Here is a 12,106-nt window from a genome sequence, read left to right as displayed (position 1 = left end):
ATCGATCACTTTCCTCTTTGGCCCCATAATCTCCTTGATCAGAACATTTGGGACACTACTGAGTTACATGACGTTACAGTACAAGTTCTCCTATGTCCTGAGTCTTAATTGACCTTGGAAGTCTAGGGCCAAAATGTTGGCTTTCCTTGTGGCCCTCCTTTTTCTCTAATTTTGGTCTGCAAACTTAGGTTGTTAACCCTCCATCCCAGTACTATTTCTAGAGAGGCTGTCTTTTCTCCAGTATATATTTTTGGCTCATTTGTCAAAGATCAGATGGCTATATGTGCCTGGAGTTGTTTTTGCTCCTCTGCTTCTTTGCTACACTTATCTGTTTTTGTGCCAATACCATGGTGTTTTTATCCCTGTAGCTTTGTAGTACGACTAGCTATCTGGCATCGTGATGCCTCCTGCATTGCTCTTATTGTCCAGAATTGCTTTTGCTATTTTCAGTCTGTTTTGATTTTCCAATGAATTTTAAAATTGTTTTCTATTACATTTATTGATTTGTGTAGATTGAACCATCCTTATATCGCTGGGATAAAGTCTACTTGGTCATGATGCATGATATTTTTGATGATGTGTTGCCTTCTGTTTGCCAATATCTCATTGAAGATTTTTGGTATATCTTCATTAAAGAGATTTGTCTGTAGTTCTTTTTGGTTAGATTCTTGTCTGGTTTTAGAATCAGGGTAATGCTAGCTTCCAGGAATGATTTTGAGTACGCCTTCTCTTTTGATTTTATTGAAGAGGTTGAGGAGTATTTGCTTTAGATTTTCGCAGAAGCTTTTGTAAATTTGATAGTGAATCTTTCAGGACCTCAACTTTCTTTAGTTGGTAGAACATTCTCAATGACAGTTATGATTGAAAGCTATTTTGACTTAGTCCTGTAATTCTATTATTTTTCTGTTGCTGATTTCCTTTTCTTCCCATTTGAAGGAGTGTTTCCCTTGCTTTATGTATTCTAGTAGACTTTTTGACATTATTGATTTAACTGTCTCTTCTACAATGTTCTTGGGAATTTTTTGGAGTGCTGGTTTTCTGGCCATGAATTTCTTAAAAGCCTTGTCATGGAAACAGCTCATTTCTCCATCTTTTTTTCCTCCATCAGCTATTTTGCAGAATGCATTAGCCTGGGTTACAAGTTGTTTCTTGCTATGGCGTAAGACACTTCCATTTTGTGCCCTCTGGGCCTTTTGCATTTGTGTTGAGAAGCTTGCTGTAATTGTTTTGGGTTTAGTTTTATCTTGAAAGTGGCCTACAAGACTATCATCAAATGAATGGGAAAGGAAAACCTGGTATTTGTACAGAATGGAGTATTATCATAAAGAAGGATAAATTTGAGTCATCTGTAGGAAGATAAATGCACCTTGAGACAATAATGGTAGATGAATAAATCAGACAGACAATTTTAAATAACACATAGCAAGCTGGCGGGACTCAGCAGATGAAGCCCCTGCTTTGGCAAGTGCAGGGACCAGATTCAATCTGGGTCCCACATGCTGCACCGGCCCCGCCCCTGGTGGCACAGACCTGTAATCCCAGTGCTGGGGAGGATCACCACGAGTCCAGTCTGTGGCGTGAGATCCTGTACCAAATACACAAATGAAAATAGATAAATAAATGAATAACACATAGCTTCTCTTATTTGAGAAATTCAAAATATAAATAATTTAAAGAACAAAATAAAAGATGAAAAGAAATAGGGAGAGAGATCTTTGCAAATGGGAAAGGACCCAAGAGGTAAGTGAAGGGGACGGGAGGGGAGAAGTAACAAAAAGAATAAGATGTGTTATGTACATATGCCAACACTTATAGTGAATGTAAACATTCTATACAGTAGTTATTGTTGCTTTGATCATTTTATACAGCAAACACATAGTAGCAAAATTTAAAAAGGAAGCTGGGCATAGTGGCATATACCTGTCATCCCAGTGCTTGGGAAGCTGAGGTAGGAGAATCACATGAATTTGAGCCCAGCCTGAGATAGCCAAGTGAGCAAGTGAGCCTGCACTATATAATGAGACCCTGTCTCTAAAACAAAAAAACACAATAAGATAAAACAGAACAATGCCAGTCTATGTCTAATACATTAGAGGCACCCATTACATGTATAAGAAAAATGACACAGTAGGTATCATAAGATACAGAGAAAACATTCTTCCTTGTCTACTAAGTGCAAAAATAATAGTTTCATGCAGAAGTGTGTGCAGCCAGGGTGAAGTTTTAGGTCCATTTAGTTTGGCTATTAGGTGTTTAGTCCATGTGAGCCCCTAGTATGTCCATAGCCATACTATGGACTCTGGCTATCAGTTTCTAAAACATTGTAATAACTGGAAAGCTAGAAAAATTACATTTGAAGCATAATGGTGTTGGATCACAAGGCCAAAAGAAATGCATATTTAAAAAAAATTAGATAGAATCTCAGTATGTACTTCATACTGGTCTTGAATTCACTATGTAGCCCAGGCTGGCCTTGAACTCTTGATGATCTTCCACCTGCCTCAGCCTCCTGAGTGCTATGATCATACCACCATGGTTGGCTTCATATATGTGCTGTGAAAGTGAGCACATCATGCCCAGCAAGATATGCATTCTTTTTTACAAAATTAATTTATTTTAATTAATTAGTTATTTGGTACAGGGTCTCACTACGCATTAGTAATCCTGTCTCAGCCTCCCCAGTGCTGGGATTACAGGTATGCACCACCACACCCCCTTTTGGTGGCCAGCTTTGTGCAGAGCTGGCACAGCATGTGGTACCAGGGATTGAACCCGGGTCCTTGCACTTGCCAGGAAGGCGCTTAGACTGCTGAGCTATCTCCCCAGCAAGGTATGCATTCTTTAAGCTTAATGAGAATAAGAAATGGGCCAAGTGTAGTTATGTGAAGCCTTCTGTCTTGGAGGACATCCTATTTATGCTTGACCTGGGCTAAGGGGATTTCTGCTACTAAGGTAGTCCCAGAAATGTTGAGTAGAACCAAATCTTCCATGGGGCTTTTACTGTCTTGATGAATCCTGTAGTGGGTCCTCCAGGTTCCAACATCTCACCTGAGTGTGGCATTTTGAAAACATGGAGTATGTCACAGCTTTGTCATCCTGGCCTTGCCTTTATCTATCCCAGGCATACTGGTGCAAAGTACTCAGTGTACTGCAGTCTGCCCTGGCAGAGGATGTCTTTAAAGAAGAGAACTGGGCTGGACATGTACTTCAGTTGGTAGAGTACTTGCCCTTGGCTCAATATGCAACAAAGTGAAAATAATGAAGAAGGAGGTGGACTAGAGAGGAATGAGTATTTGGCTGTGGGACAGTTTTCATTTCAAGTTTGAAACAATGGCAATTAAAGTTTGGCTCATTGTGCCCTTAAATTAATCTCATTATTTTTCAATAGTAAAATATGGTTTTACTGACTTTCTTATAGCAACTGGTAGACAATAATTTGACTTAGATGAAAGGCAAAGACAGGGCTGAGTAGTTATTGTTGCTTTGATCACTCTTCCTTGATAATCTTTGTCCCTCATTTTAATAGAAAGGAAAGGACTTTGGATTTTTTCCCAGAGATGCAGTCCAGACTGAAGAGGTGTTCATATCTGAAGAAATTCAAATATCAACTAAAGTGAGTAAGCTCATCTTCATCTCTTAGCTGAATTTAAAATTTCTTGGCTAAAACAGTTTTTAAGAAGTGTTTATTATTCGTTATCTCATGTAGTGAATGCATAAAATAGTTGGTCTGACTACTCATGTATAATTTGAATATGTAAGAACAATGAGGCAAGACAAAACTGATGACAGTTAAGTATTTCTACTTTCTGAACAATTATGAAGCAGGCAATACAGTGTAATGATTAAATGCATGAATTCTGGAGATGTCCTCAGTTTAAAGCCCAAGCTAACTCCTCAGAGTGATGTGACCATATATCCTCCGAATTCTTCAACTGTACAACAAGAGTGTTGAGTATAATATGGCTACTTCAATTTTATTGAGGAATAAATGAATTATGTTAAGCATGCAGATGAGCACTTTTTTATTTTATATTTTTTTAAATTTTTATTTATTTATTTTTTGAGCACTTTTTTAAGATTGCCTTTTGAATCAAGGTTTCCCTATGTAGTTTAGGCTGGTCTTGAACTCACTGTGTAGCACAGGCTGGCCTTGGATTCATGGAGTCCTCCTGCCTCAGCCTCCTGAGTCCCAGCACTATAGGCATGTGCCATTGTGCCCATCTGGATGAGCATTTAGATGTAACCATTACAGCTGTTGTCTTTCTAGCCCAAAGATTGTTTCATACCACTCCCAAGGCCTGTCCATCTCTTTCTTTTTTTTTTTTCTTTTTTGTCCATCTCTTTCTGTGTTGTATTTTTTTTGTTTTGTTTTGCTTTTTTTTTTTCTTTTGAGACAAGGTCTCTCTATGTAGTCCAGGCTGGTCTTGAACTCACTGTGGAGCCCAGGCAGGCCTCAAACTCCCAGCAATCCTCCTGCTTCAGCCTCCTGTGTGCTGGGATTACAGGTGTTCCCCACCTTGTCCATCTTGGTTTTGGAATTTTAATGAATTTATTTATGTTGGGCTTGATAATAAGGAAGAAAATTTAAAACGTGATTTTTAATATATGACCTTGATTGCACATTTAATTCAGATCCCAGATTGAGGCCAGTATGAAGTGAGTCTGTCTAATTAAACTATTGCCTGACTCTTTTCCAGTGTAAACTCTGAGATTAATTGTCCACTTAACTCTTTACAATTGGTCCTGCCCCTTCTGTCTCTGTAATGTATCTGGGCTATATTTATTTCTTCTCTCACGGTGCCTCTAATCCAAAGCACCCTTTTTTTCTGGTTGAAATCATACAATGGCCTTCCAGCTGTTCTCCTTGCCTCTCCTTTTGTCTTCTTCCGATCCATTCTTTACACAGCCAAAAAGCTTATAAAAATAAAAACAAAAGTCTGATCCTGCATTCCTTAGGTAAAAGTCCTTTCAGGGCTTTTCACTGGACCCGGTAGTGCCAGGTGTCTGACCCTGGCTCAGAGGCCCCCTTGCTCACCTCTGCCCTCTCCCCTCATGGACCCTGCTCCTAGCCAGACTGACCTTTAGGTTGTCCATGTTCCTGGCCAGGGCTTCCTGGATGAATTCTTTCTGAGCCCAGGGAACCTCCTGAGTAATCAAACAGACTTTTTTTTTTTCAGATTCAAAAACTTCCTCCAGGGCCAGCCACATAACTCAGTGGGCTAAAGCGCCTGCTTAGGCAGAGCCCAGTGGCCAGGGTTCGATCCCTGGCATGCCGTGCCAGCCCCACCTGTGGGGCGCACTGAGACAGGGATTGAGACTGGGTGTGGTGGCATGTGCCTGTAATCCTAGCTCTGGGGAGGCTGAAAACAGGAGAATCACTATGAGTCCAACCTACATAGTGAGATCCAGTAGACCCTGTAGACTCCGTAGACCCTGTCCTACAAAAAAAAAAAAAAAAAGAAAAAAAAACATGGTCAAATGATATCTATTGCTTATTGCATACCTAGGATTTATATGCTGATCCATCTCGATTACCATTTAGCAGGTGTGGTGGTGCTTGCCTGCAGTCCCAGCATTTGCAGAGGGAGGAGGATTGCCAAGAGTATGAGACCAGCCTGAACTACAAATTAAGACCCTAAAAACCAAACGTCAGGCTGGGTGTATAGCTATGTAGGTTGGACTCATCCATAGCACAGTGTCAGGAATATAGTAAACGCAGTTACCTGGATTTATTGTTTTTCTTTTCCTTTTTCTTTTTGAGAAGGGCCTCATTGTGTTACCCAGCTGGCCGTGAGCTCCCCATACTCCTCCCTTAGCCTCCTGAGCAATCAAAAAATTTGAATTTTGAACACATAACACCACAACCATCATACCCCAGATTCTTAGACCAAATTCCTGGGAAACAGACATTGACATACAGACGGCACACCAGGGATCGAACCCTGGCTGCTGGGCTCTGCCTAAGGAGCAAAAGAAAGCTCAGGATCAGGCAACAGAGAGGTTGATGTGCCATGCAGTTAAAATAAATGTTGTCAGTTCTACAAGTAGCTCTGAAGTTCAGGTTGTGCTTTGGAGTTATCCTGTGTGGAGGTGAGGGGGCTAGAGTATGTTTTATTTTTTTAATCTTTTAAAATTTTAAAATTTATTTATTTGGTACAGGGTCTCACTATGCAGCTTATACTTATAGTGACCCTCCTAACTCAGCCTTCTCAGTGCTGGGATTACAGGTATGCACCACCATGCCTGGTTTCTGTGGCTCGCACGGCATGCGGTACCAGGGATTGAATCCAGGTCCTTATGCTTGCCAGGCAGGCACATAGGCTGCCGAGCTATCTTCCCAGCCCCAAGAGCATCTATTCTGGATTGTGGGGTACATGTGTTGTTTTCTGGACTGGTGTAGCTGTGAGCTGAGCTAGGCTAGTGTGTTCTAGAGACAGTCAGAAACTAGCTAGACCACTGTCTTGGTCTGTTGTGTTATTTTAACAAAATACCAGAGACTGGGAAACTTATACAATAAAGAAGTTTATTTCTTCTTCCTTCCTTTTCTTTTCTTTTCTTTTCTTTTCTTTTCTTTTTGTATTTTAGGGAAGAGTCTACAGGGTGTTCAGGATCTCACTACTAGATCAGACTTGTGGTGATCCGCCTGTTTACAGCCTCTCAAGAACTGGGATTGGGGCCAGGGAGATGGCTCAGTAGGATAAGCGCTTGACCGGCAAATGAAAGGATCTGAGTTCAATCCCCAGTTCCGAAAAAAAAAAAAAAAAAAAAAAGAGCTGGGATTACAGGTGTGTGCCACACGCCGAGTCTCAGTTGCCATCTCAGCATGACCTGAGGGCTGGGCTGGCACTGCAGGCCCCTGCACCTGCTTGCAGGCACTTTAATCCACTGAGCTATTTGGCTGGCCCTTCATTTCACCTTTGAGCCCATCTTCTCATGCTGCTGTAGTAAGGATCAGGTTTTTAAGTTGTGCATTTTGGGGAGTATGTTCAAACCATAGAATGCACACCTAAATCTCTACACAGAAGCCTCTGCCCACAGATTCTCAGGAGGTGCGAGCTTTTGAGTATGCATGCCTTTTCATCAGAGCTTATTTGCAGAATATATTCAAAGCAATTGATTCTCTCTGCTTGTCAACCATTTACTAACAAGCCATAATATAAAGGGATTTTCATTGGTTTTATATCATTAGCTCCTAGAAGTAAACTGTGATACAAATGTTTGAGATTAGATCTGACTTTAGTTTTGTTCTGCTGCCAAACTCATTGTGCATTCTTGGGAAGATCAAAGTCAGCCCTTTTAAGTGGTTCAGGTAGGAACAAGGAGCTTTAGTACATTTACACCAACATGATTTTTTTTCTTTCAGGAATCTGATTTTCTTTGTCTTTTTGGAGTAAGCTACATGTTTGAAAATGGAGATAGTGAGTTAAACCATGATACTAGTGAAAATATTGAGCTATATGAAGAAGACCAAGACCCAACATATGGTATATATGAAAGTGACTTCCACATAGAACCTGAATTCTCTGCAACTCCCCCAAGTACTTTGTTTGAAGAGCAGTTTTCAGCATCAGAGGATCCTGTAGGTATCAGAAGTGCTGGGGAGTTAGATACCCAGGAAGAGGCAGAAGCAAGCAGCGTGGAACAGGATCTAATCCCAGAAAAAGATTATGTTTCTCCACTCTTCCCTGTGCCAGAAGTACAAGGGCAATTTGGAATAGGGACACAAGCTCAAGAGAAGGTTTCTGAGTCTCTTACTGAGCCCGTCCAAGAAAGCTCATTTCGAAGTAGAAAAATAGCAGTGGAAGATGAGACTGACCTAGAGGAATTAAGCAGTGGTGACCCCCATGCAGAACACAGGCGTGAACTTGACTCAGAATTTGCATCATTGCTGGAGGAACAGCCTGAACGAGCCCTGGACTCAGAGCACATTCTCCAGCCGCAAGCCACTGGCTGGTTTGGGAGTGGGTTTACAAGTTATTTAGGTTTCGATGAGGAGGATACAGGACTTGAGTTATTATCCAAAGAAAGCAGTCTGCCACTACAAGATATTCCCAGTTCCATATCATCTGATGAAACAGCCCCGGCTCCACCTACAGAAATGTTAACAGAAACAGAAGACACAGTTACTAACAATAGCTCAGTTCTCAGGCCAGGTTGGTTTGATTTTGGTTTTGGCATACTAAGCTTTGCATATGCCAGTGAAGAAAAAATAATATCAGATGTTGGGATAAATGAAGAAGACAGTGGGGTGAATATATATGAATACCCTCATGCGAGTGAATTTGACCCTGCTAAGGAACAGAAAATAGAAAGGACTAAAACTGTAGAAACAGAAGATCAAGCAGAAAAGGAAGAAGTCTTTGAGAAAACAGATGACTCTGGTACCATACCATATTTGAAAAAGTTCTTGTATAATTTTGATAACCCTTGGAGCTTTGAGAATGTTCCAAAAGAAACAGAATTGCCATTTCCTGAAGAGATAATGGATCAAAATAATATAGTTGAACATCATGAAACAGAAGAATTTTCAGTTGAATTTTATCCCACAGATAATGTGAAAGATCTCATGATGTTTGAAAGCCAACACAGTCAATCAGGTTGGTATGAAAATATTTATTATATAATTTTTTTGTCAACATAATTTATTTTTATAGTACAAATTAGATGGAAAAATCCATGAATCCACGCTTTTCAAAACAATGAAAAATCAATAGCCATCATCCTTTTATCAATCTCTGTTTTACTCAAGAACTTGCTGTACTATGATAAAATGACTGACATAAGGGGAAAAGAATGAGTGCAGATGTTTTGATATTCTAAGAAGATCTTATGATATTTTACAATATGTGTAAAAATATATAACATATAATATCAAAATATCATATGTAAATAGGTTTAAAATTTTAAATAGTGCTAAGAATTTTTTTAAAACAAAAACAGTTTCTGTTCCCTCTGTCATTTTTACTCCCACATTGGCCCCAGAGATGATAATTTTTTTTTTAAAGCAAAACTCTCTTTAGTATTTTTTTCTAGTTTTTCTAAATAAAATCTAGGGGCATGGAGATAGCTCAGCAGTCTAAGTGCATGCTCAGGCAAGCTCAAGGGCCTGGGTTTGATTTGCGGTATCATGAACCATGCCAGCCCTACCCTGGGCATGCCAAGCTGGCCACCGAAGCTGCGGGGAAAGGCTGAAACAGGAGCATCACTACAAGTCGCAGTTGCATAGTGAGACCCCGTAGCAAATTAATAATAATAACAATAATAAAATCTTATTCTCTTTTGTTTATCTATTTTGGACAATATCTATAGTCTTCCTATCCCGGTAGATGAAATTTTCACTTATTTGTACTCCATTTTTTAGACCTTCTCCAAAGCAACCATATATATATATGCTACTGTGCTGCATTCCCAGGCCAAACTGGTTATGTTCTAGAGGAAAAAGGAAAGATTCCAATGAAACAAAACAGTATCAGTTCCGGAGGTACAGAAGATTCAAGGTTGATATATAAACATATTTTAGAAAAAAAATATATTTTTTTAAATTAAATTAAATTTTTTTATTTTAGGACAAGGTCTACAGGGTCTCACTGTGTAGACTGGACTTGTAGTGCTGGGGAGGCTGAAACAGGAGGATCGCTATGAGTCTAAGATACATAGTCAGATCATGTACCAAATAAATAAAAGATTAAAAAGCAAAAGAAAATTCAAGCCCAGCCTGGGCAATTTATTGACTCAGTGAGACCCTGCCTGACAAATAAAAAATGGAAAAAAGGCTGGGAATGGAATGGAATGCGAAGGTCCCAAGTTCATTCACCTGTACCCCAGTATTGAAAAAATAATTACTGATATGTATTTGCTTATCTGAAATTTTTATCTTTTAGGTAATGTGAAATAAAGATAGTATCAAAGGGCCGCTGTTTCAAAATCATTATTGGAGGACAGGGGCTGCTGTCCAGGGATAGGGTGCTTAGGAGGCCCTGGGTTCAGCTTCCCTGTTGGGGGAGGAGAGGAGCAAAGAGCAAAGAGCAAAGAGCGCAAGGAGCAAATCCACCCATTTAACTGTTCACTTACTACAGAGTATTGCTTTTCAAGGCCACACTGATGCTTTTGTTTTGTTTGTAATCCTTGTTTCATGTGGATTTGTTTTTTGTTTCTTGTTTTGTCTTTTTGAGACAGGGTTTCACTGTGCAGTTCAGGCTGGATTGAGCTCACTTTGTAGCCCAGGCTGGTCTAGAACTTGCTAAGATCCTCCTGCCTCAGTCTCCCAAGTGCTGGGATTGCAGGCATGCACCACCTTAATCCTTGTTTTAAAAACTAATTGAGAAGTAGATTCTAATATTCATTTGATTTTTGTACTTTAGGATAGGATTAATTAGAATTTTTCAAGGTTGCAATGTGTTGATTATTGGAACTATCCTACCGATTTGATTTGAAACTATCTCATTGCTTTTTATTTCTCAATAAAATTATGAAAAAAAGAAAAGAATTTTTCAAGGTGTGGTCACCATGCCTGTATCCCGACACTTTGGAGGCCGTGGTAGGAGGATAATCAGGAGTTCAAGGCCAGCCTGGGGGGTACATAGTTCAAAGTGAGCCTGAATTACATAGCAAGACCTTGTCTCAGTATATATATGTAATAAAAAGGAGCACTTTTCCTGAAAACTAATTTGTACATTTCCAATATGAAAACTACATAAATCAAAATCTGCCACGTTTGTAACATTGCATCATATAATTATGTCCACATCAAGTCAAAATAGCCATTAATTTAAGAAAAATCAGTTTCTATCTGGGTGTAGTGTTGTGTACTTGTATTCCCAGAAGTTGGGAGGCTGAGGCAGGAGGATTGCCAGCTGATGGCCTTCCTTTTGAAATCAAAGTTCTCACAGGATACGCCTACATATTTTTATTCTAAAGTTCAACTCAGGCATGTTGCAGTACATTTAAAGATTTAATTTGTGGCAGGAAGATCAGGATTTTTTTCTTTTTCTTTTTTTTGAGGCAGAGTCTCCCTATATATGCTAGGCTGAAACTTCTCAAGTGGTGGGATTAAAGACCTTACCATCATACCTTACCAGGAGCATTTTATTTAAACCTGTCATCAGATTCAAAATGAAACTATTTTTCCCAATGAAATAATCAGTTGGATAACATGGATTTTTATCTGGTATCATAGGTTTATCTAGTTTCTGTTTTTAAAATGTAGGGATAAGCAGGGCTTGGTGCATGCCTGTAATCCTTGCACTTGGGAGGCTGAGGCAGGAGGATCACCATGAGTTTAAGGCCAGCCTGGCCTACATAGTGAGTTAGGACCAACAGAAACTATATAGTGAGACCCTGTCTCAATGAAAAAGATAAACAAATGAAAATTATAGAGTAAGATTATAAAATTATAAATTGTCAAAATATACATTTATAGTTTCTTGAGATTCCCTTCAGTACTTGATGACAGTTTTCATTTTACTGAAGCAATATGTGAACTTCATTCAGTTACCAAAGGGAGCATCAGTCTTACGTGAGGTTTTCCATCTGGCAGACACATTCACAGAGCATAGATATGATTCAAAATAGAATTTAGGAGTGTGATCGGTAGCGGGAGCGGAGAGCGGACCCCAGAGAGCCCTGAGCAGCCCCACCGTGGCAGTGGCCTAGTTACCATCACACAGGGGGAGGAGCCTAATGCCATTAAGATAATGGTTTGGATAGTTAATAGTGTATATTTTCAAATATACATGATCTAGATAATTAGATTTTGGAACTTGGAAATTAATTGCTATAAGCTTTAGTATTGTCTTCCTTTGTACAACTGTTTGTTCTATTTATTAAATAGATTTTGTTTTCAGTATCAAGTAACTTGTAGCTACTACAAATAATTTTGATTATTTTGACTCTCTCTTTAACTGATAAAGTAAGAAAAGATTCTGTCTCCTTGATTTTTTTCCTTTTTGGTCTTTTTGAGATAGGGTTTCCCTATGCAGTTCAGGCTGGCCTTGAGCTCATTTTAGCCCAGGCTCGCCTTGAACTCAGCAATCTTCTGCCTCAGGAGTTCTGGGATTATAGGTGTGCCCAGCTCTATCACCTGGATTATCTTGAAAGGAAGATATAT

The 12,106-nt window shown here is 39.5% G+C and overlaps 1 protein-coding gene across 6 annotated transcripts in view; it reads left to right on the top strand.

The window, feature by feature from the left end:
* Mia2 (melanoma inhibitory activity 2) overlaps positions 1 to 12,106 on the top strand; it is a 119,078-nt gene that overhangs the window by 10,329 nt on the left and 96,643 nt on the right. For all 6 annotated transcript variants that reach the window (XM_023706595.1, XM_023706587.1, XM_023706588.1 and 3 more), the window contains exons 3-4: positions 3,527 to 3,613; positions 7,364 to 8,597. In XM_023706595.1, the coding sequence (XP_023562363.1) occupies positions 3,527 to 3,613; positions 7,364 to 8,597 (1,321 nt within the window). The remainder of the gene's footprint in view (positions 1 to 3,526; positions 3,614 to 7,363; positions 8,598 to 12,106) is intronic.

The sequence above is a fragment of the Octodon degus genome, unplaced genomic scaffold, assembly GCF_000260255.1.
Source record: "Octodon degus isolate 3935 unplaced genomic scaffold, OctDeg1.0 scaffold00265, whole genome shotgun sequence".
Lineage (NCBI taxonomy): Eukaryota > Metazoa > Chordata > Mammalia > Rodentia > Octodontidae > Octodon > Octodon degus.
Note: the sequence above shows the minus strand (reverse complement) of the source record. Positions and strands in the feature narration are given on the sequence as shown.